Below are 21,097 nucleotides of genomic sequence, written 5' to 3' on the forward strand. Positions count from 1 at the left end.
GTGTATATTATTTTGAATCTGTGGTTTTTATTGAGTTTAAATTTTTTCCTTAAAAGAGAGCTTTTAAGGGAAAGAAATATTGTAGCTAACTTGGTTGAACCAAGGCCACATACTGCCATCTTAATTAAGGAGAACATGGAAAGTGGCATGTCATCCAGATGCGTGGAGGTGGTTCTGCTGGAGACCCCGTCCTTCCCTAGACAGCTGCTCAGCAGGAGGAGGGATGACAGAGACTCAGTGATTGATTTCCATCCACCCGGGTTCATTGTTTTTCCAGAGTAACAGAATAGATCTGTAGCTATAGAAGGAGGGAAGGTATAAATAAGCATGGTGGGAGGTTGGGGAAGAAGTAGATAAAACGTCCCATCATGCCTTTCACAAAGGAATACTACAGATGCTAATAGGTACATGAAGAATTATTTAACCTGACTCAGAAAGGATGTAAAGTAGAGCCAGGAGAACTTGTTTTTCATTAGTCAACTTGCTAAAAATGTACAAGTTTGGTAATAACTGTTGTTTGAGTCAATGAAGAAATGGGAGTTGTCTGCTGATGTCCATGTGAATTGATACCAGGAGGGCAGTTTCAGTGTATGAGTCAGAACCCTTCAAAGTCCTGTGAGTCACTGTAACCTGGGTAACCTCCTGCTAAGAATCTTTCTCCTAAAAAAATTCTGCACCTTCCTGTGTCACAGTATTGCATGCCCTCTGTTCCAAAACCGCAGAGATGGCAGGAATGAGACATTGGAGGAACAGAGGAAGACAAGTCGTAGCTGGAGTTGTAGACAAGATGGCATTACATACTGGAAGGGCATGAACAGAAAAGGTAATCGGCTGGATTAAAGCCTCTATCCTGAAGAGCCTCTGGGTGTTCAGACAGAAAGTTGAATTTAGGGAAATAGGGAACATAGGTTTCCCACTGCAGACAGGCATAGAAGTAACTACCATGGTTTGTAGTGAAGGTTCACCATTTGTAAAGGGGGACTGAAAGAAGTCCTGTGACCCTAGGAGAATTATAGTTTATTTTGATCTGTGGGTCTTAAGGAACAGAAGGGAGCTGTTTGTTCCACTAGTGGAATCAGGGTGGGAAATTTAGGGTAAGGGGACAAGATTGGACTGCTCTGTAGGACATTATATAAAGCTTGGTCTCGGATGGTGGGCATCCTGGGACAGGCAAGATGGAGCCACTGTAGAGCCACAGGTGAGCACAGGTAGAGATTACTAGGAAGAAAAGCCAAAACCAATAGCCTACAAAGTATATTTCTATTAACAATTGAAAATAAGTAAATCAGAGCAACAAGTAACCAAGCAACAAGAACAGAATTGCCCCGTGTGAGGATAATAGATCATATGGACAAGTCAGAGACTAAATGACACATATTCATGTTGTTCCAAGGGATAAAGGTATTGCATCATTGACAAGAAAAAAAAAAAATCTAGAATTTTATTCCTCTCTGCTGCCCAGCCCTTCTAAATTCCTGCATTACTGAAAGAGGAAAAGTGACCTGATCAAAATACAAAAAAACAAAACAAAACAAAAAAAACCCAACAAAGCAAAACAAAAATAAACCCAAAATAAACTCAAAAACCACTGCCACGTGGGCAAGTTCCAGCCCAGAAACAGAGACACCAGGAAAACACAAATAAATCAACACACCTCACCTACAAACCACTGTATCCCATAGAACGGCCACCAACAACAGTGACCTGGAAGAACTGCCACACAAAGGATTAGCAAAGCTAGAACAGCTGTGTTCAGTCAGCTTCAGGAGTACGAAGTGAATTTTACTCTTAGAAGAGGAAAAGCAAGAGCTGAATTATAGTCAAAGGACTATAATGTAGGCAGTTTGATAAAGAGCTAGAAGCCCGGGAAACAGTGCTGTGGTGTTGAAAAGAGTAACCTAGTAAGATAAGCTTCTTAAAATAAAATAAACATCTAAACTGTTTTGTAAGTACTTGGGAATTTCAGCTACATGAGGAAAAAGCCAGTTGCAAGTTTTGGGAATGAAAAACACTATTAGAGAAATTAGATTGTTGGCTTTGAGACAGGGTCTTGCTATAGTTGAGTCTCATTAAGGATTCCTGCCTCCGTTCTGGTGTTGGAATAACAGGTGCAACCACCGTATTTACCTGGGAGAGTAAATTCATACGTGGGATGAACATTAGACTCGGCAGAAAATTGATGAATTGGGAGAATACTAAGAAATCACATAGAATTTACCTTAAAGAGACCAAAGGTTCAAAAGAGAAAGGGCAGGAGATTTGAAAGCTAGATGGAGAGGTTTCAATTTATGTTGAAACCATAGAATGGAAAAGATATAGTGGGACACACCCTGAAATACAAGCTAAGACGGAGACAAAGAAGAGGTGCATCCTGTGGCTCTAGACACAAGCAGATAGGATGATGTCTCTAAAGTACTTATGAGAAATTATGCTTAATCTTTACAATTTCTTTAGTTGTTTTGAACATATGAGTGTGATGTACATGTTTGCATGTCTGTTCATGTATGTACATGTGGAGGTCAGAGGTCAGCATCTGTCTTCTGTAATTGTTCTTCAGCTTGTTTTTTGAGACAGGGCCTCTCACTGAACCTGAGCCTGTTAATTTGTTAGGCAGGCTGAACAGTGAACTCTAAGAGCCTCCTGTCTTTGCTTTCCTGGCATTTTAGAATGCTTGGTGTTCATTGCCAAGGATGGCCTGTGTGTGTGTGTGTGTGTGTGTGTGCGCGCGCGCGCGCGCGAACATCTCGATGGCCTAATGTGGTTTTAAATTTTTCAATTTTTTTTATGTGTATGGGTGTTTTGCCTGTGTGTCTTGTATATTCCTGGTACCTGTAGAGGCCAGAAGGGGGCTTTGGATACTGTGTAGCTGAACTTACAGATGGTTGTGAGCCACCCTTTGGGTGCTAGAAACTGAACCTGGGTTCTCCAGAAGTGTGGGGCGCCGCCTGCACATTCTCCATTACAAGATGGCGCTGACATCTGGATGGAGTTAGCAGTAAACAAGTCATGTGCGCACGCGCTGGGTAACTTTCCACTCCTTGAGCTCTGCCTCTCCCGTGGCGTCATAGGGCCTGATGAGTTTCAACCAATCAGGGGGCTCCACATCCAAGGCGAGGACTGATTCCTATATAAGGGGACGGGCTAGATAGTTTGTGGTCTTTGCTTCTACTTGATGTAAGCTTATGCTCTGCCTCTTGAGAGCATTAAAGGTTTACCGCAGAAGAATCCTATTTTGTGTGCCGCGTCGTTCTTGCTGGCGAGATGGTTGCGCGGGACACAGAAGTACAACCAGTGTTCTTAACCACTGAGCCATCTTTTCAGCCCCCTGATGTGATTATTTATCTGCTTAGGTTTACTTTTATGTTGCTATTTGTTCTTCCTTCCTTCCTTCCTTCCTTCCTTCCTTCCTTCCTTCCTTCCTTCCTTCATTCCTTCATTCATTCATTCCTTCATTCCTTCATTCCCTTCTTTTTGTTCCTTTAAGGACTTTAATATTCTTAGTCACATTGTTACACACACACACACACACACACACACACAATCTCCCCAGTAATTTTGTGGTTGCTTTAGCATCTCTGTTGTCCATGTTCATCCTGATAGTGTCTCTCAAAGTAGCATATTTGCACTTAACACATGAGAACCTTATAAGAACATACATGTGTCTCTTGTGGGTCTTTGTACTCCTGTCACATATTTTAATTCTGTGAATGTTAATACATCCCACAAACCACCATTAGTTTTACATTAAATAGTCAAATATCTGCTATGAAGATTCTAGTGGTGAAGAGCAAAGTCTGATGTCGTCCATGCTGTTGCCTTGTCTGGTGCTTTTCAACAGTTCTTCAGGCAGATTCTGGTTTGTATTTTGTGGTTTACTTTATTTTTCTATTGTTGCTGGTGTTGAGCTGTATTTTTATATACCTGCCAAGGTGTTATTTTGCCATTGTAAAGTATAGTACATTTTCTACCTGCTTCTGTCATGATTTCTACACTTTGTGCTCTTATGTTTTTTTCCTATGTAATTGTCTTTTTCTCTTCCCTCTTTCAATTTTTTCTCTATTTCACTGCTTTTAAGTAATGTAGTTATAACATACTTTATAAAGACTCTATGCATGTGTGTGTGTGTGTGTGTGTGTGTGTGTGTGTGTAGTTTGTTTACTTTATCTTTTTTCCCCAAGATTCTCAAAACAGCTTGAATCTGTGCACTTTAAATTGTTAACAAATTTGGAAACTCTTTGGCCACAATCTTTCTTTTCCCATTCCTCTCTTCCCCTTTGGTCATTTGAGATGTGTACCTTATTTAAATCATCTCAGGTGCTACCGCCTTTTTCTGTCTGTCACTGTGTACTTCGTCCTCCTGGTCTTCAGGCTCCTCCTCCTCATCCAAATCTGCCTTGAATGCTGACCATCTTCCCTTCCGGAAGCTTGAGGGGGCTTGCTTCTGTTTTCTCCCCGTGCCGTCTCGGCCGGGTCTACTGACTCTGCCTCCCATGCTGTGCTGGGAGAACAGCTTCTTGCCTTTCCTTTAGCTGACTCTCTGTAGCACCTCATAGCTTTTGATTGGACAATAAGCAGAGTTTAACCATTTGACTCCTTGTTCTTGCTGTTATTTGAAGTATTTCCGATCTTCATTGAGGATTCCTGGAATGGGTTTGGTCCTTGGAAGTCTCATCAGGAAGAAGGGAGCAGCATGTTTTTGAGGATTAATTATCCTGTGGCGAAATCCTTTTGAGTGTTCTTCCTGGTGTTTTATGAATCGAAAGGTCTCATGGGTTCAGAAACAGCTTTGGTTTTAAAAGTTGAAAAGCAGGCTTAATTTAAACAAAAATTAAAAGCGTTATATATGATCCCCTCATATTAAAAATTGAAAAAGGATTTGCGAGACAATTTTTCTTGCATTGGGAAGGGGTGGCGCATAGTGAGACTGGCTGTGAGTAGTTCTTGGGCAATGAGAATAGTCTCAGGACATGCTCTGCACCTGGCCACGTGACAGCTTCACATGGTCACTTGGCAGCTTTTCAGGACCTTGCCTTCTTCCTTTCTTCTAAGGTGAGCTTTACAGCACAGTTAGTTAAGGCATGACACATATACATGTGCACATACATATATAAACTTAGGCAATTACAGCTAATTAAACCCCCCCCCCAAACTTGCACGAGTGTGCTCGCATGTGCACACAGACACACACACACCTTAGGTGACCATTACAGAACATCTGGTTAAGCTGTAACACACCATGCGCACAAACATACATAAACCTTCATGGAAAGTATGTATGAATTTCTCCTGAATTTTATCCAGGCAAATTAGTTCTCACGTAGGATTGATTTATGTTCTAAAGTATAATTATACTAATTGGGTGGGTTCATATAGATTCTATTGTTGGTCTTTATAACTGTTGAGCATGACTCTTGCAGACACTAATAAGTCAGAGTGTGTGGTTGCCAGGTGTGCTCTTACCTGCTTGTGTGTGTTGCTTCCTGAGAAAGCAGCTCCAGATCATATCTCTAGGAACTGGAACTAGCCCTGGCACCCAGGGTTGACTCATGCATGCTCTGTCCTCTGGAAGGCACCCTGCCTCACCTGCTTCCCACTTACCTGCAACCAGTATAGTTTACAAATTGCAGCACTTACTAATGTGCTCGCTTGGTTTTTACTTCATAGTTGCATTACAATAGAGAACTGAGGTTAGGAGAGATTGACAAATCCATAGGCTTCGAAAGTTACAATCCGGGCCCTGAAATCTACTTGCTTTGTTTCTTTTTCACAATTCTGCATCTTCATTGAGTATGGAGGTGGCAACACCGGCATCTCAAATACTGCCATGTTTCTTTGTTGATAGGAATATAGTCTATTAAACAGTGTATGTTTTTGCTTTCTTTGGCTCAGCTGTTTCCTATCTTTTGAGAGGCATCTTTCTACTCATTCAAACCTTGCTTAAGGATCAGGTCAGATTCCTACTTGCTTTAAATCCTTGTAAGACACATTATATTTCTTACAGTGGGCGCTTCTTAATTTTAATAGAATTAAATTTGTATTGTCCAGCTCAAAATATCATTCATAGTTTAAATATTAATTGGGGACTGCAGGGTGTGTGTGTGTGTGCTGGAGTATACCTCTAATCTCAGCACTCGAGAGGCTGAGGCAGAAGGAGACCTTGGTTTTGAGGCCAGCCTGGATACATAGCAAGTTTCAGGCTAGCCTGGCCTACTGTCAAAACAAACAAACAAACAAACCACACACACACACACACACACACACACACACACACACACACACAGAGTTCCTGGAAAATGGTGCTAAGAGTTGTCAGCAGCTGCATCTAATGGGCTGAAGAGAGAAGTGGATCAAGAAACACACTCCATTTGTGCATAAGACACAGTCATGTGTCTTGACTTAAACAGTTAATCTTTTTAGGTGATTTCCATAAGAATCTCAAACCATGTCCTTGGCAAGGTGTGTGATCTCAGACAGCTCAGCTTTCCCAGCCATACATAAACAGACCTACCACTCCTGACATGCAACATTTTGTGTTTTTCAGTTGCAGCTTTTTAATGTGAGGTTCTATGTGCCCTTTCCTTGGAGAGCTTTGGTAGCAGGCCATTGACTGCATAGGAAGGCCCAGGAGGACTTTTTTGTGACCCTCCTGTAGTAGTAGAGACAGGCTCTGAGTCCAATCTGGCTGTGTGGTATTTGTGAGTAGCTTGATGTCTCTCACAAGTGTGACAGCCATGAAGCCAGTACGTAGGACCCAGCTGTGTGGATCCACCAAGGCACTGTCGCTGGCCCGAGGTGCCAGTCCTGGTGAGCCCTCTGCCTCCAGCCTGTGTGTTCTCATGTGCTGTGGTGACTGGCTGGCATTTGGCACAGAGGAACCACAGAACTGATTTCCTGTCCTGACTCCAGTGTGTTTGGCTGTGAGCTTTCCCCAACAAATGCTTCATTGCACATGGACAAGTGGATGTCTTTCCTAAAACGAGCCCTGAGGCATCAGTTTGTTGTTCTGTGTTTGATCCCATGTTGAGGATTAATAGGTGATACATTTAAATAGGTGGCACATAGTTATGGTCAATGGGTGGTTTACAGTGTTGAACGTAATGGAGACAGAATTCCTGCAGAGTCAGACAGTGTCGGTCTTCTCTCTCCATGGTGGAGTGTTCTTGAGGAATGTTAACATTGGGCATAGCCTTTCGAGTGTAATGCCTTATATGTGTGTCTGATGGTCTGCACCCCAGCTGCTAAAAATGTTTCTTTACATAATAATCTGGAAGAAGCATTAATTGCGAACAGTCCCATCCTCTATTGATGCCTGTGGGCCTGTGAGGTAGAGCTTTAATCTGTCTTAGATAAAGTAAGGAATTTCTCTTGGAAATATACATCTTATACGTGGCTTAGGTTTAATGGTAGACTCTTATGGAGAGATTTTTAAGGTGGTATTTGTAAGGTGGAACTTCTGAATTATTTAGTGTTTAATTTTTTGGTGGCATTTATAAATATTGTAGTGCTTTGTGTTTATAAAAATGTCCTAAGAACTAGTTGAAAGATCAGAGGGGAAGGGCAGGCTTTCCTGAGCATCAAATGAGAATTGAAGTGTAGGTTTTGGTTAAGGTTCGAGAATATATATTCATGGAAATATCATTAGTTCTTTTTATAAGTGTGATAGTGGCTGCTGCTGAAAGGAAATAGAACATCAGCCAACTACTGAATTAAATGACTTGAGTTATGTTACTATTATAGGTCCTTCCTAGCAGTCAGTGATCACACCTTAATTAGGAAGTCATTCAGCGTTATGGGTAAGAAGATACCGCTGGAGAGATGGCTCAGCGGCTAAGAGCACTGACTGCTCTTCCAGAGGTCCGGAGTTCAATTCCCAGCAACCACATGGTGGCTCACAACCATCTGTAATTAAAAAAAAAAAAAAATAAAAACAACAAGAAGATACCATCAAAATGGAAGACTGACTAGATAAATAGAATTGTGTGCATAATAGAACATGCTGGTTTGTGTGTGTGTGTGTGTGTGTGTGTGTGTATGTTTGTGTGTGTGTACTAGTTGTTAAATTTCTATTCCGTACTATAATGTAAAAGGTCTAGAATTTTTGAGTCAAAAAGAGATGCTTGCTCTGAACTGCTCTCTGATCATGATAGGTTGTGAGTAAATCTGCTTTCCTGGGGTGGAGAGGTTAGTACTCTCGTTTACTATGTCTGTTTGGGTGGACGGTGCACTGTATAAGATCAGTGACTTCTACAGTTGGTGGGAACAAAGCAGTTTGGTTGTGCTGACCTGCAGCCTCGCTGGTAGGTCCACATTAGTCCAGAGCGCTATACCTTCCTGTTCTTAGTGAGTCATGCTTCCTAACAATGCCCATGATGATCTGCTTTAAAATTTCCAATATTATTTGAAAACTACTTTCTGCTGTTTATTTTCTTTCAGATAACTAGTATGAACAGCTGTATTGCACACATATAGGCTGTGTATATGCTACATGCAACCATGGGCTCTATAGATGTCTGAATATAAGGCTAAGCATTGTGATCTCCTTGTTGCAATTACTTATCCAAATAGCCGATGCTGTTTGAAGAAGCCTTAGACAATGCTAGATGGATGCTTACAAAATGGTGCTTTATAAAATTGGAAAAGAAAGCAGAGAAGCTTAACATAAAGTTGGTGATGTTTTAGAGATGAAAGATTACTTTTAAAAAGGCACTGTTTGGGGCTGAAGAGATGGTTCAGCAGTTACAAGCACTTCTCATTCTTCCAGACAGCTCAGGTTCAGTTTCCAGCACCCTCATGGCTTACAACCGTCCTCAACGCCAGTTCCTGGAGGTCAGATCCCATTCTGACCTTTACTCCCTCTGGCCATGCATGTGATGCACATATAAACATGCAGGCAAAACACTCACACATAAAATGAGACGACTTGAAAGACGGAGCACAACTATATGTGGACATGTTTAAATCAACGTTACAGCAGGAATAAGCATCCCAGATACCCCAGTGTCGCAAGAGGAGATGGCTGTGCTTCACCTGGTGTTTCCAGGGGGACTGTCACAGAAAGTGTAACTGTCTCCGGTTGTGGAGACAGGAAGGTTTATGCTGGGAGACTGTATTAACTGATCCCCAGGACACACAGGTCATGAGAAGACCCTGATGGTAAAGATAAAAGAGGAATGAGTATGATCACCTCAGGAACTATCACAGTGAGCTGGATGGTTTCCGATAGGATGCTTTGTACATCTTACAATTAAAGATGTTTAAAAGCATCTACATTCATTTTGTTGGGAGATAATCTATTATCCTGTATTTGAGATCCCTTTACTTTCAGTAATACGTAATTCTTATTTTTATCCAGAAACTGAGGCTCCTCGAGGAGTTTGAAGACACTTGGCTTCCTTACCTCACGCCCAAAGATGATGAGTTCTATCAGCAGGTAAGATGGTTTGCTTTTTTGTTTGTCTGTTTATTTGTTTGTTGTTGTTGTTTTTACCAATTTTAGCCTTTGTATTTGATCAGTGGAATTGCTGGGGTACAAATTACTGAGACCTGGTCCCAGGCTGCGCATCGCCTGCAGAGCACACACCTTCCCTCCCTGGCTGCTTTCTCTTCAAACTCTGTCTCCATATAGTACACCATTTCAATTCCCCAGCACCCATGGGCCCGCCTGCCTTTGCCCCTCTGTGCTCATGCAGGCTTTTTGTTTGTTTGTTTTGCCTTTGTCCCGCATAGAATACAATCTTGTCCTCTTCTCTTGTCACCTTTGGTGGCACCTGCTTGTTGACAATCAAGGAAGAGAGGTGAGCATTTTGATTGTACTCACATGTTTCCTCAGGACATGGCATCTTGAGAGAGACGGATGATTACAGAAATATCATATCCAGTACGCTCATAGCTTATCTAGTCAGCCAGATTATCTGCAACAAACATGTATTTGTTTTACAATGAACAAAAAGAAAATGAAAAAGATAGTTTGAGGCAAGCAAAGGCAGTAAGCTCTGAGGCCCTGGAGATACTCTCGTTGACCTTCTTGGTACTTATTTGTGTCAATGTAGCTCACAGCCACTTCGGTTTTGTGTCACATAAGAAAATCATGAAGAACTAAATGGGAAGGGGTGTAGCCTCCTGTGATCTGACTAGCCACACACCAGGGACAGGAAACAAACAAACCATCCACATGAAAACAGACAACCCCTCTAGGCTCCTTAGTTTCCTAAGACCCGCTCTAAAAATCAGTTATCAGCAGGTAATCATGTTAAATATAGTTATCTGCTCACTAGCCTTAGAACTTCTAGAAAGCTTGGGTTTATAGGCTGTGTGCCTGCCTATATGCATACATGCTGTAATCATGTAGGGTAGAGACTTACAGATCCTGCCACTTGGGTGGTTGAGCCAAGAGGATCGAATGAGCCCAGGAGTTCCGAGCTGATACCAGAACAGAATAAAACTAGAAGCAAAACAGGGACAAAAACAAATAGTTGAAGGAAACCTAATTCCTTAAAGGATGAACTAAAAGTAATAGTTAGCACATATTAACTGTATCCTGTGCATGTGCTCATGGTGATCCTTCTGCTGTTGAGGCTGCTCCCCAACATCCTTTCCGATCTCCTTCATGTGTCTCTTCTTTCTGTCCCTGCTCTGTGCTCCCTTTCCCCATCTGTAGAGACTCGTGTTCTGCTCTACAGCATTCAGTGAAGTCACATGTTGTCTGTCTTACTGTGTTTGGCTTGTCTCATCCAAGTTAATATTTTCGAGTTTTGTCCGTGTTGCTGTATATGATAGGATTTCCTCTTTTATGGTTATACAGTATCCCACTGTGTATATAATTGTGTATATATACAATGTTTTGGGTTTTTTTTCCATTTTATAAACGATAGGAATGGATGGCTCAGGTCCAACATTGAGTCCCTTACACAGCCTTTTTATAGGAATGCCAAACCAGCGTCAGGTAAAAGTCTGATGTCACGCAGCTCGGGTGCAGGCATGTTAGCTGTCTCAGCCAGGGCCAGGTACTACTGTTCGGTGAATGCTCTCATATTCAGTTGACACACCAGCCTCACTGATTTCTCCCACAAGTCAGCAACTGTCTCCCTCAAGTTGGAGGTAATCCCAGCAGATCTGTCTTCCTTCTGTTGTTTGATACATCAGGAGGGAGGGAGTTCACCTGTGAGCATTCGAATTGAAGGCCAGCCTCCGACTGATGTGGCTCTGAGGCTGAGCCCTTTCTGCTTCTCTCTCTGCCATGTTGCAGCTCAAAACACCTGGGGAAATGACCAGGAACAGTGTCACACTGGAAGTAGGACTGCAGAGGGAGCCTCTGATAGCCTGCCTCAAGACACAGGAAACACACAGTGACCTGGTCAGAGGACAGACTGTGCCTGTCCCAGAGCTCTCCCTGAAGTAGGGCGGGCCCTAGGTTCTCCTGTATGCCCTTTCCAAGTGCCTGCAGGACCAGCGCGGAGTCAGAGCATTACATGCATTAGCTCATGTAAACACCACCGAGACCTCCAAGGCAGCTGCTGTACAGCTCACTTTGCAGCAGAGTGGGTTGAAGCATTTTTGAGCTTTTTAAGCAGGAAGTCTAAGGACAAGGCCTCATCCCTGGCTCTGTGGAGAGCTCTGGCTAAGCTCTTCTGCTTCCATCTTTTCTGTATCTCTTAGTCCTTCTGTGACAGCTTGCCTTTTTTTCCAGTGGCACCTAACTCTTCTGAATCTTGCTTATCTGTGATGCCCCCAGGCCTCCAGTCCTACCTGACCTCAGTATGATCCATGGTAGTTAATTGTGTGCTCTGTAGCCTCCCCACTGAGGCCCTGCAGTGCAGTAGGAATTAAGATAAAGTTGTAAAGGGTGACGAAAGAGCTCTGCTTTTGTTTCTTTTTTACCTTCCTTGTGGGATGGGTGGTGTGGGGGGACCTTCACAAGCCATGTGACTAGTTCAGGTGGGAAGCCTGACAAATGCTGAGTGAGAGCTGGGGGCAGGAGCTCAGAGGTCAGATATTCTGAGGAACTTGCCCAGGAATGGGAAGAGGAGACATGCCTGTCACAGGCCATGGCTTCCATTTTGTTAAGGATCCGTGCTCTTCAGCACTGGTTCCCCTGATCCTGTTGTTCAGGTTAGGAATCCTACTATCTTCAACTGTGACCATGGCTCCTGTCATTGGGGCCCTGGCTATTTTACTTCTCCAGAGTGTCGCAGACTCCTGCCGTCACCAGCCTATGTTTGTCTCCCATCTGTAGCCTGTCTGTCTTGTCCAACTAGTTGCCCTCCAGGACCACCAGAGCTGCGCTCTTAGAAATGTGTCCGTTTGTGCCTCCTTGTTTTGTTTTTGCTGAGTCCCCCTGTTTCTAAGGTAACGTTCACACCAAGCATGTGCACTTACACTCAAAGCTATTGACAGTTAGACCCAGACTCCCTGTGTCCAGCCTCTTCTCCGTCAGCTAATACGGATCTGAGAGCACCCTGCTCTGCCCTTCTTCCCACCTTGTGCCTGCCGCTACCCCTCCCCTCCACTGCCTGGCAGCCACCTATTCACCCTAAGAAAAGTGCCCTTATGTAAATATCGAATGTTCTGCTACTGTCCCAGGAAATCCCACAGGTAAAGAAAGTGTCACAGGAGGCTTTCTGTCTCTGCTGATTGCCCTGGGGCCAAAGCAGCCATCATTCCTGCTGCAGGTGCCTCCCAGCTTCTCCAGTCTTCCTCTGCTTCAGCATAACATCGGAGAAATCTTAAAATGGTTTTTATTCTTTCAGTTTGTCTGTGTGTGCACATGTGTAGTGCCATGGTACACATATGGAGGTCAGAGGACAACTTGTGGGAGTTGGTTCTCTCCTTCTAATGTGGGTCATCAGGAGTGGTGGCAAGTGCCCTTCTGACCCACTGAGCCAACTCTGTCTCTCTGTCTCTCTGTCTCTCTTTCTCTCTCTCTCTGTCTCACACACACACAGGCTATACTTTAATTAGCTCTTTCTGCTTTCTTGCTGAGAGTCCTTTACCAGCATGTTTTAAGTAGACATACAGAAGCCCGGTACTTGACACTGACTTGTAAAGCACAGTGCACCCCGGCTCCTCACTGTTTCCCTCCCCTGAATTCTTGCTTTCCCATCACCCCACAACATCATACTGACACATCTTATTCTACTGCAGTGAGCTGAGCACACTCCTCCCCAAAACTTGTATATGGTGCTCCCCTCACCCAGGGCCCCTCCCTCGGGTCTCTGCAGGGCTGGCCACACTTACCACAGCAACCCAGTCCTCTGTTCCCAACTTTGCATTCCTCTCCAGCATTCGTCGCCACCGTCACACACTTCCTTACTCATTTCTGTCTGGCTCTCCTTCCAGGATACAGGCTCCCAGAGGGTGGGGACGTCTTGTTCTTTCCTAGTCCTGGAACTTAGTACTTTGTAGAAGGTATGCACTTGCCAGGTCTTTAAGCTCCAACTCTCCTCGCCTTGTGAAGTGTACTTGGCCTTCTGCATCGGTACTCCTTCACTTTCCATCCTGGCTGTGCAGTTAAAATACGAGGTATTCCCTGTAGGGCCTGGCTTACTTTTGTCAGCATATTTATGGATGCTATCCAGTGTCTGGTGCATAACAAGTACTAGCTGGATGTGAAACACACACAGAACAGCGAGGGCTGTTGAGTGATCACTGCATAAACCAACACTGTGTCACTAGCCGAGCATCGGATGGGCTTCACCAGCCTGGTAGTAGCAGCTACAGCAGATCCTCCATGGGTCTCAGAACTGTGCCTCCTTTGGGCTCAGCCTGGCACCATGCAGCTGGAGGCTCGGCCAACTGCGTAGCCTTTTAGTATTGGGATGGTTGCCAAGTTGCAAGCACTTGGACTAAGAATTATGTAGAAAATCTTACGAAGGACAGTGTGCATGCCGCTCCAGAATGTGAAGCATGAAGTGTTAGCACGAGAGCATGTGACAGCAGGTTATGGATGGGTTCTCGTTGGCCCTGGTCACGAACGTTGTCAGGAGGAGGCGTTTGTTTCTCAGGTTACTTACAGGTAATAAATTGTATTCTCTCAGTTAAAGATAGAGGTCACCTGTGCCTCATTTGCTCTTACCTCCTGTAAACAAGTGACTTCCTCACCCAGCATCATGCCTGGGTTCTCGGAATGATGAAAGTCCTTCAGACCATCCCTTGGTAGGAAGGAAAGATAAATCTGTACACAGTGCATCAGGATGGGCAAGGTAAAGCCTCCTTTCTGGAGGCCTGCGTCACAGATCTTCTAAGCCATTGAATAGAGCCAGCATATTGGCCCATTATGGCTAACATATTTTTCCAAATACGAAACTAAACATCATCTTTTATGCCCTAGAAGTAAGTGTTCATAGATCTCAAGAAATATAGTGTGCAACCAAACCAGTGATAGTGTAATTTCACAACTGTGTACTCCCTGGAAAAACTTTAATAGGATTAATCAAAAAAAAAAAAAAAATTACACTAACATTTGAAAGTCGGCCAACAGCTGTTCCAAATTACTCTGTGCTATCTGATGCTCCTCATGTACCTGTCTAAACGGAACGTGAACTCGAGCTGACAGCATGAACTCAGATTATTTAATGTTCGTCTCTTCTGAAGTTCTCTGCTGTTCCACTAAAGACAACCTTAACTACTGTCCGGAGCTGTTCTGCACCTCAGGTCCTAGTTTAACCACTGTATGAATAGTAGACCAGGAACGTCAGGGAGGCATCTCCTCCCATCCATCTTCTTTGAGACGGTGGCAGAAGGAGCCTGCTGTCCTTCCCAGTCCTCATGGGGAAGCTCATCCGAGTCTCACAAAGTCAGGCCTTCTGGAGATGCTTGGTGACTCCGAATCATCTTGTCGCATCATCAAGAATAATTTTCTGCTGTGAAAAATTAGATTAAAATAGTCTTTTCATTCATTTTTTCCTGATTCAAAATAGTTTCCATTTATTTTAGAAAATCAAAGAAAGAAGATTAAAATATACAAAGTATATACCCAGAGGTCAGCAGCACTTACAACTTTTGGCCACATTTTTCTTGAGTCTGTTTTTCTCTACTTTTTTTTTTTTTTTTTCCAAAAAAGAAAATTAAAAGTAGTAAGTTCTTGTTAGCTCTGCATATTTGATTTTTCAATTAAAAAATTTAAGGTTATATTACATAAATTTTTCCCTTCTCTTTTCTCCCTCCAAACCCTGTGAAGTACCACCTACCTTCACCCTCTGTCACATTCATGGCCTCTTTTCTTTGTTATTATGTGTGTGTGTGTATTATGCATAGATACCTAAATTCACAGTGGACCATATAGGTTTCAAACATTTTTTTTTCAGTTAGGGCTTGGTTATTAATTGCATACTTCATTTTGTAATTTCACATTTTAAAAACATACTTTCAAATTCACTGATCCTTTAAAAATGTCTTTGACACATTCTATAATATGAATATCACAAAATATATCTTGTACATCTTAGTTGTATAAACATGATAGAAGTTGTAGAACTTTTTCAGCCCTCCCCAGAGCTCTCTCCAGTCCTCCCAGAGCTCTCTTCAGTCCTCCCCACAGCTCTCTTCAGTCCTCCCCAGAGCTCTCATCAGTTCTCCCCACAGCTCTCTTCAGTCCTCCCCACAGCTCTCATCAGTCCTCCCAGAGCTCTCTTCAGTCCTCCCCACAGCTCTCTTTAGTCCTCCCCAGGGCTCTCTTCAATCCTCCCCACAGCTCTCTTTAGTCCTCCCCACAGCTCTCTTTAGTCCTCCCAGAGCTCTCTTCAGTCCTCCCCAGAGCTCTCTTCAGTCCTCCCAGAGCTCTCTTTAGTACTCCCCAGAGCTCTCTTTAGTCCTCCCCGACTAAAGTCTCTTCTTTATGCCCTTCCCATTCAGTCCTTTCTCCACCACAGCCCAGACTTACACTAATTTGCTTTCCATTACACCTAAACATTATTTTTATTATTATTTCATCTGCCTTTCTCCTTCTTTCTTTTTGTCTTCTTCCTCTCTTCCCTGTTTTGAAACAAGGTACAGTTCCAGAATATTCTCTGCTTATAGGCCTGTGTGGCTGTCTTCCTAGCTATGTAGATAAAAGGTGTGATATTGTCTCCATTTTCCAGTTGGGATAAGTGAAGCAGAGCAATTGTGAGTTTTCAGTGGATCTCTATTGACAGTCCCCAGCAGTGTGCGTGCCACATGCCTATGCTTTTTTCATGTTAAATTTGTGATCATACAGCTTGCACAGGTATCGAAGAGGCAGGACAAACTACTGACTCAGGGAATTTGTTTCTCACATTCAGACTTCATGAGTTTGCTTGTTTTTTCTATATTTCCTGTAGAATCTTGCAGAACTGCCCTCTCCCCATGCTATAAATGAGCCAGAACAGGCTAGGTTGTGCTGTAGCACTAACAATCTGTTGCGTGAAGACCTGAGGTTAGTTGTCTAGTCCCCATGTAGCCATCCAGGATCTATGGTGAACATCAGACATCCCAATGCTGGGGAGGTGGAGACAGGCTGATCCCTGAAGCTCACTGGCGGGAGAGCCTAGCCAATCAGTGAGAGGCCCTATCAATGGGTGATTAACAAAGATACCTTGCTTTGATATCTGGCTTCTCCACACATACGTACACAAGTGTACATGCACACACCACACGAATGAGCATGTTACCTCCCCATGCATGATGTCCTGAACAGCAGTGGTCTGAGGACAAGCAAGTGGATTGATCTCCCTAGGCTTTTTCTACAGGATTTTGCATAAAACTATGAGGGAACAAGTCAGGTCACATTGGGGGCGGGGGAGGCAATTATAAATCCTGTACGAAGGAGAAAATGGTTCTAGGAAAGCAAATCCTGCCATGAGCAGCGTCGTTGGTGAGTTTCTGGATTAGTGGGAGGGGTATGTGTGAATACCCCCTTCCCATGACACCAGTAAGACTGCCTTCTGTAGAATATTCCGGGCACTAGCATTGTAGTCAGGAATCAGATTGTCATGGCTTTGCTTATGTGTTCATAGAACTTACTGTGTCCGCTTCCAGAGAGGTGACTTTTCTTTAGGTGAGTGTGTTGGACCAGAAGCCAGTTTGCCAGTAATTGGAAAGGGTTTAGTCAGACAGTTACAGTTAGCCAGACACTGCAGCCCGGAGACTTAAACCCTGGGCTAACATTTACCACTGTGACTTGGGGCAAGTTTTCAGAGTTCCTGACTGCTTCAGGGTTGCATCTGTAAACTGGAGCTGATAGTGTGTGTCAAGCTGTGAGAAATTAGCTGGTCTGAGTGAATCGGAGCACCTGGTATGGAGTAAGCTCTTGAGAGTAGACAATAATCGGTTCATGAATAAAATTTAATTTTCGGTAAAGCCAAGGGCCCGCAAGAAGGATTGAAGTGGGAGAAATGGGCCCAGGAAGCCTGAGAGCTTGAAGGCCTGTTATTCTCAGTTTTCTGTTTGTGTTGAAGATTATTAGTAGTTAGAGCTTCAGCTTGACAGTGCTCAGTGGAGACTCTCTGGGCATTGGTTTTGTATAAGGTTTTTTATTTAGACTGGCAAGATAAGAACCCTGCCGGGGAAAAGTGCTGAGTTTAGTTTCTCCTTGCACTCTTAGAAACAGACTTTATAACAGAAATAATGAGACGACAGCCATGCATAACCACCCCCTCTCTGGCTTTGTTTTAGTGGCAGCTGAAATATCCTAAACTGGTTTTCCGAGAGTCCGGCAGTGTGCCCGAGGAGCTGCACAAAGAGGTCCCCGAGGCCTTTCTCACGCTGCATAAGCATGGCTGCTTGTTTCGGGACCTGGTGAGGATCCAAGGCAAAGATGTGCTCACCCCCGTGTCTCGCATCCTCATCGGGGACCCAGGCTGTACCTACAAGTACTTGAACACCAGACTCTTCACGGTGCCCTGGCCAGTGAAGGGCTGTACCATCAATTACACAGATGCTGAGATCGCCGCTGCTTGTCAGACCTTTCTCAAGCTCAATGACTACCTGCAGGTGGAGACCATCCAGGCCCTGGAAGAACTGGCCATCAAAGAGAAGGCCAATGAAGATGTCGTGCCGTTGTGCATGGCAGAGTTCCCCAGGGCTGGTGTGGGGCCGTCCTGTGATGATGAAGTGGACATCAAGAGCAGAGCGGCCTACAACGTGACTTTGCTGAACTTCATGGATCCTCAGAAAATGCCGTACTTGAAAGAGGAGCCCTATTTCGGCATGGGGAAGATGGCGGTGAGCTGGCATCATGATGAGAACCTGGTGGACCGGTCAGCCGTGGCGGTCTACAGCTATAGCTGTGAAGGTACGGTCTGCTCTGCGGGGGAAGCCTGCCTCATGGCAGTGTGTCAGAGCCATGCAGGCTCTGAAGGTGTATAAGCACACACATGTCTGTGTGTTGGGTGTCCTTTCCTTTTCTAGCCTGTCTCACCAGTGCGCCTGCAGAGCATCCCTCTCCCCCACCTAAGTGCTCTCTGGCTCATTGTTCCACCGTGCGCAGGATACTTCTAACATAAGCACTACTGTTGCTTTGTCTTCCCGTCGCCCAGGAGAGCAGCAGTTGTGTGGCCCGTACAGCCAGTTGCCGCTCTGTAAAGCTTAGAGTAGACCACTCAGTCACCATGGCCAGGAAAACAGGAATCTGTCAAGTGGTCCCCAGTTCTCACAGGTGCGCATGCTTAGCTTGCCAAAATGCTTTGCGCCTGACATCACCATCTCCCTGGTCGTGACTTGTCAGGTATGGACTCGTTCTTGGCTTCCTATCATTTTTACAAGATCCTCCTTGGCAGAAGCAGTTACGTGGCTCCTCTAGGCAGACATTCCAATTTTTCTTGCCTTTTCTAAGGTTCCGACACCTCAGAGCACAGAGCTGGAGGTTGCCCACTTGGTTGACCTAGCCATCTTTTCCTGCTTCCCGGTTTCCCTGTGTGTGTAGGGAACCAAAGAGGTTCTGAGAACAGGATTGCAGAAAGGTTCTGGAGTGTGTGGAGCACTGCAGGACCCTGGCTTTTTCATTACCCGATTGTTAGGCAAAAGGATAAGGTGTTAGAACTTCCTTTGCAAACTGAGAGTACTAAGTCTTTTGAAAGAATGCACAAACAAGCACTTTTAAGGTCGCTGTTTAAGGACAATTCCAGTTGCTTTGCTGGATTTTTGTTGTTACTTGTTTTTTTGTTTGCGTGAATGGCTATTTTGGAAAAATGACTTAAGACCCCCCCCCCCCCAAAAAAAATCCATCTCATGGCATTCTTAAATTTCTTCAATTTTCCAGTCTCAAAATTTTCCTCGGGATAATTGTTATTTTTTCTGGGTTTTACCATGGGCTTTCAGTCCAAAACAAGGAGTGAGCTGAATGGTTGGAAATCTCACCAGTTTCAATGACATGTTAAGTAGTAATGGAAACCTAAAAATCAAGTAATGATTTAAAAATGAGGTAATTCAGTGCCCTCTGAGAGGGAAGATCCAGTCTCCTCTGACCTCAGATATGGCCTTGCTGGGGATTAGAGAACTCACAGGAAGAAGTGTACTTGGTTAGCTCTTCCTGGGGTAGCAGCTCTCAGAACCTGCTGCAGTGTGTGGTGGCAGTGGTGGCTGTGGTTGTGCGGGCGGCCGCAGAGCTGCCTTTGTGCCCCCATTGCCCTGTTCCCAGGCTGCAGTCTAATCACTCTATTGAAGTTAGTTCCGTTTCACGGGTGACCAAGAAAGGAGTTTAAAATGGTAGCAAGTAGCATCTTCGGAGCAACTGATTGGGAGTGAAGACTGGGAAAGAGTAAAACCGCACATTGTATAGACACAGAAATGTCGGGCAAGTGAAATGGCTCAGGAGGTAAAGGCACCAGAGTTTGATCCCTGGGACCCTCAGGGTAGAAAGGAGAGAACTAAGCCCTGAAAATTATTGCCCTCTGACCTCTCTATAAAGGCTAGGGTGCACTCACACACACACAGACACACACACTAATAAAATCATAATTAAAAACGCTTTTAAAGAAGTATTTTTACATGCAAAATAATAGAGACTTGCAGAATCCAACCTGTGAGAGCAGAACAGTGTGATTCCTTTGTTCTCCTAATCTCCAAGACTCTATCAACTAATGGTGATAGGCTCTATCAACTAATGGTGACAGCACTTGGGAGTTCTTCACTGAGCGCCTGCTGTGGCCAGACACTGTAAGTGTTTAGCCAGTTTCATGGTGTCCACAGTACCCTGTGAATAATGCAGACAGGAAGCCCTGTTTTGTTCCATGGAAAGCTGTTTTGATCAGTGGCCACATGTATGATGTACATGTACTCTGTAAACTTGTAATGGATCTGAAGTTTTTCTATTATCTAGAGACTCTGTAATGGCACAGCACAGTGAGTTACTGAGTAATGCATGTGAACAAGCCTATGATGCCTGTCATGTCCACATACCCCGGAGATGATCATAAATGATTGGGTGGTTCGTGTATTTATATTTACTTAGGTTATCCTCCTATTGTTGTTTGAGTGCATGTTCCTTGTAAATATTAAGAAAGTTACTATAAAGCTCTCTGTGTGCAGTAGCTCCATTCACCTCATGTTTACACTGTCTCTTGAGGGTGTCAAGAGGCCGTATGAAGTGATTGGTGATTGGCTTGCTTCATCTAGGCTTGGCTGAGTTCACTCAGAATTGTTCCTACAGGGGTAACGTCCCCAAGGATGTGATTCGCCAACTGCACCTGCATGGGTAGGGAAGCCTAGTCTTCCTTGGGCTGTTCCTGTTATCAGATGAGGAAACAGGGCACCTATTGGCTATTTTCCAGCTAGTAGGGGTAGGGTTAGGATTCAGGCTGGAGACCTTTGGACTTTCAGGGTTGGTTCCTGAGCTGAGTGGCTTATGGGGCTGCATCTGAGGTCCATGCTCTGTCTAAGCAGTGTAGCTGCTTCAGGGATGTGGGTTTTAAAATGTTGGAATATCCTGCTTCTAGAGAGATTAAGGGGATGTTCTGACAGCCTTCCTTCATCTGTGCTTCTCCATGCACATCCTTTCTTTTCAGCACATACACTCTGGGGACTCGGGTGGGTTGGATGCGTATGTTCTGTGTAATGGAACCCTCCTCTACCTTCTCTGCATCTGTGTCGTTTAGAGTCAGGTGGTTTGCAAACCAAGGGCCTGAAATGTCCCGGTGGCTGTATT

At 44.2% G+C, this 21,097-nt stretch overlaps 1 protein-coding gene across 1 annotated transcript in view; it reads left to right on the forward strand.

The window, feature by feature from the left end:
- Positions 1-21,097, forward strand: part of FTO (FTO alpha-ketoglutarate dependent dioxygenase) — a 327,644-nt gene that overhangs the window by 77,215 nt on the left and 229,332 nt on the right. Inside the window, exons 2-3 of the mRNA XM_080937058.1 lie at positions 9,353-9,430; positions 17,629-18,247. Of these exons, the coding sequence (XP_080793184.1) occupies positions 9,353-9,430; positions 17,629-18,247 (697 nt within the window). The remainder of the gene's footprint in view (positions 1-9,352; positions 9,431-17,628; positions 18,248-21,097) is intronic.

This window comes from Micromys minutus, assembly GCF_963924665.1.
Source record: "Micromys minutus genome assembly, chromosome: 24".
Classification (NCBI taxonomy): Eukaryota; Metazoa; Chordata; class Mammalia; order Rodentia; family Muridae; genus Micromys; species Micromys minutus.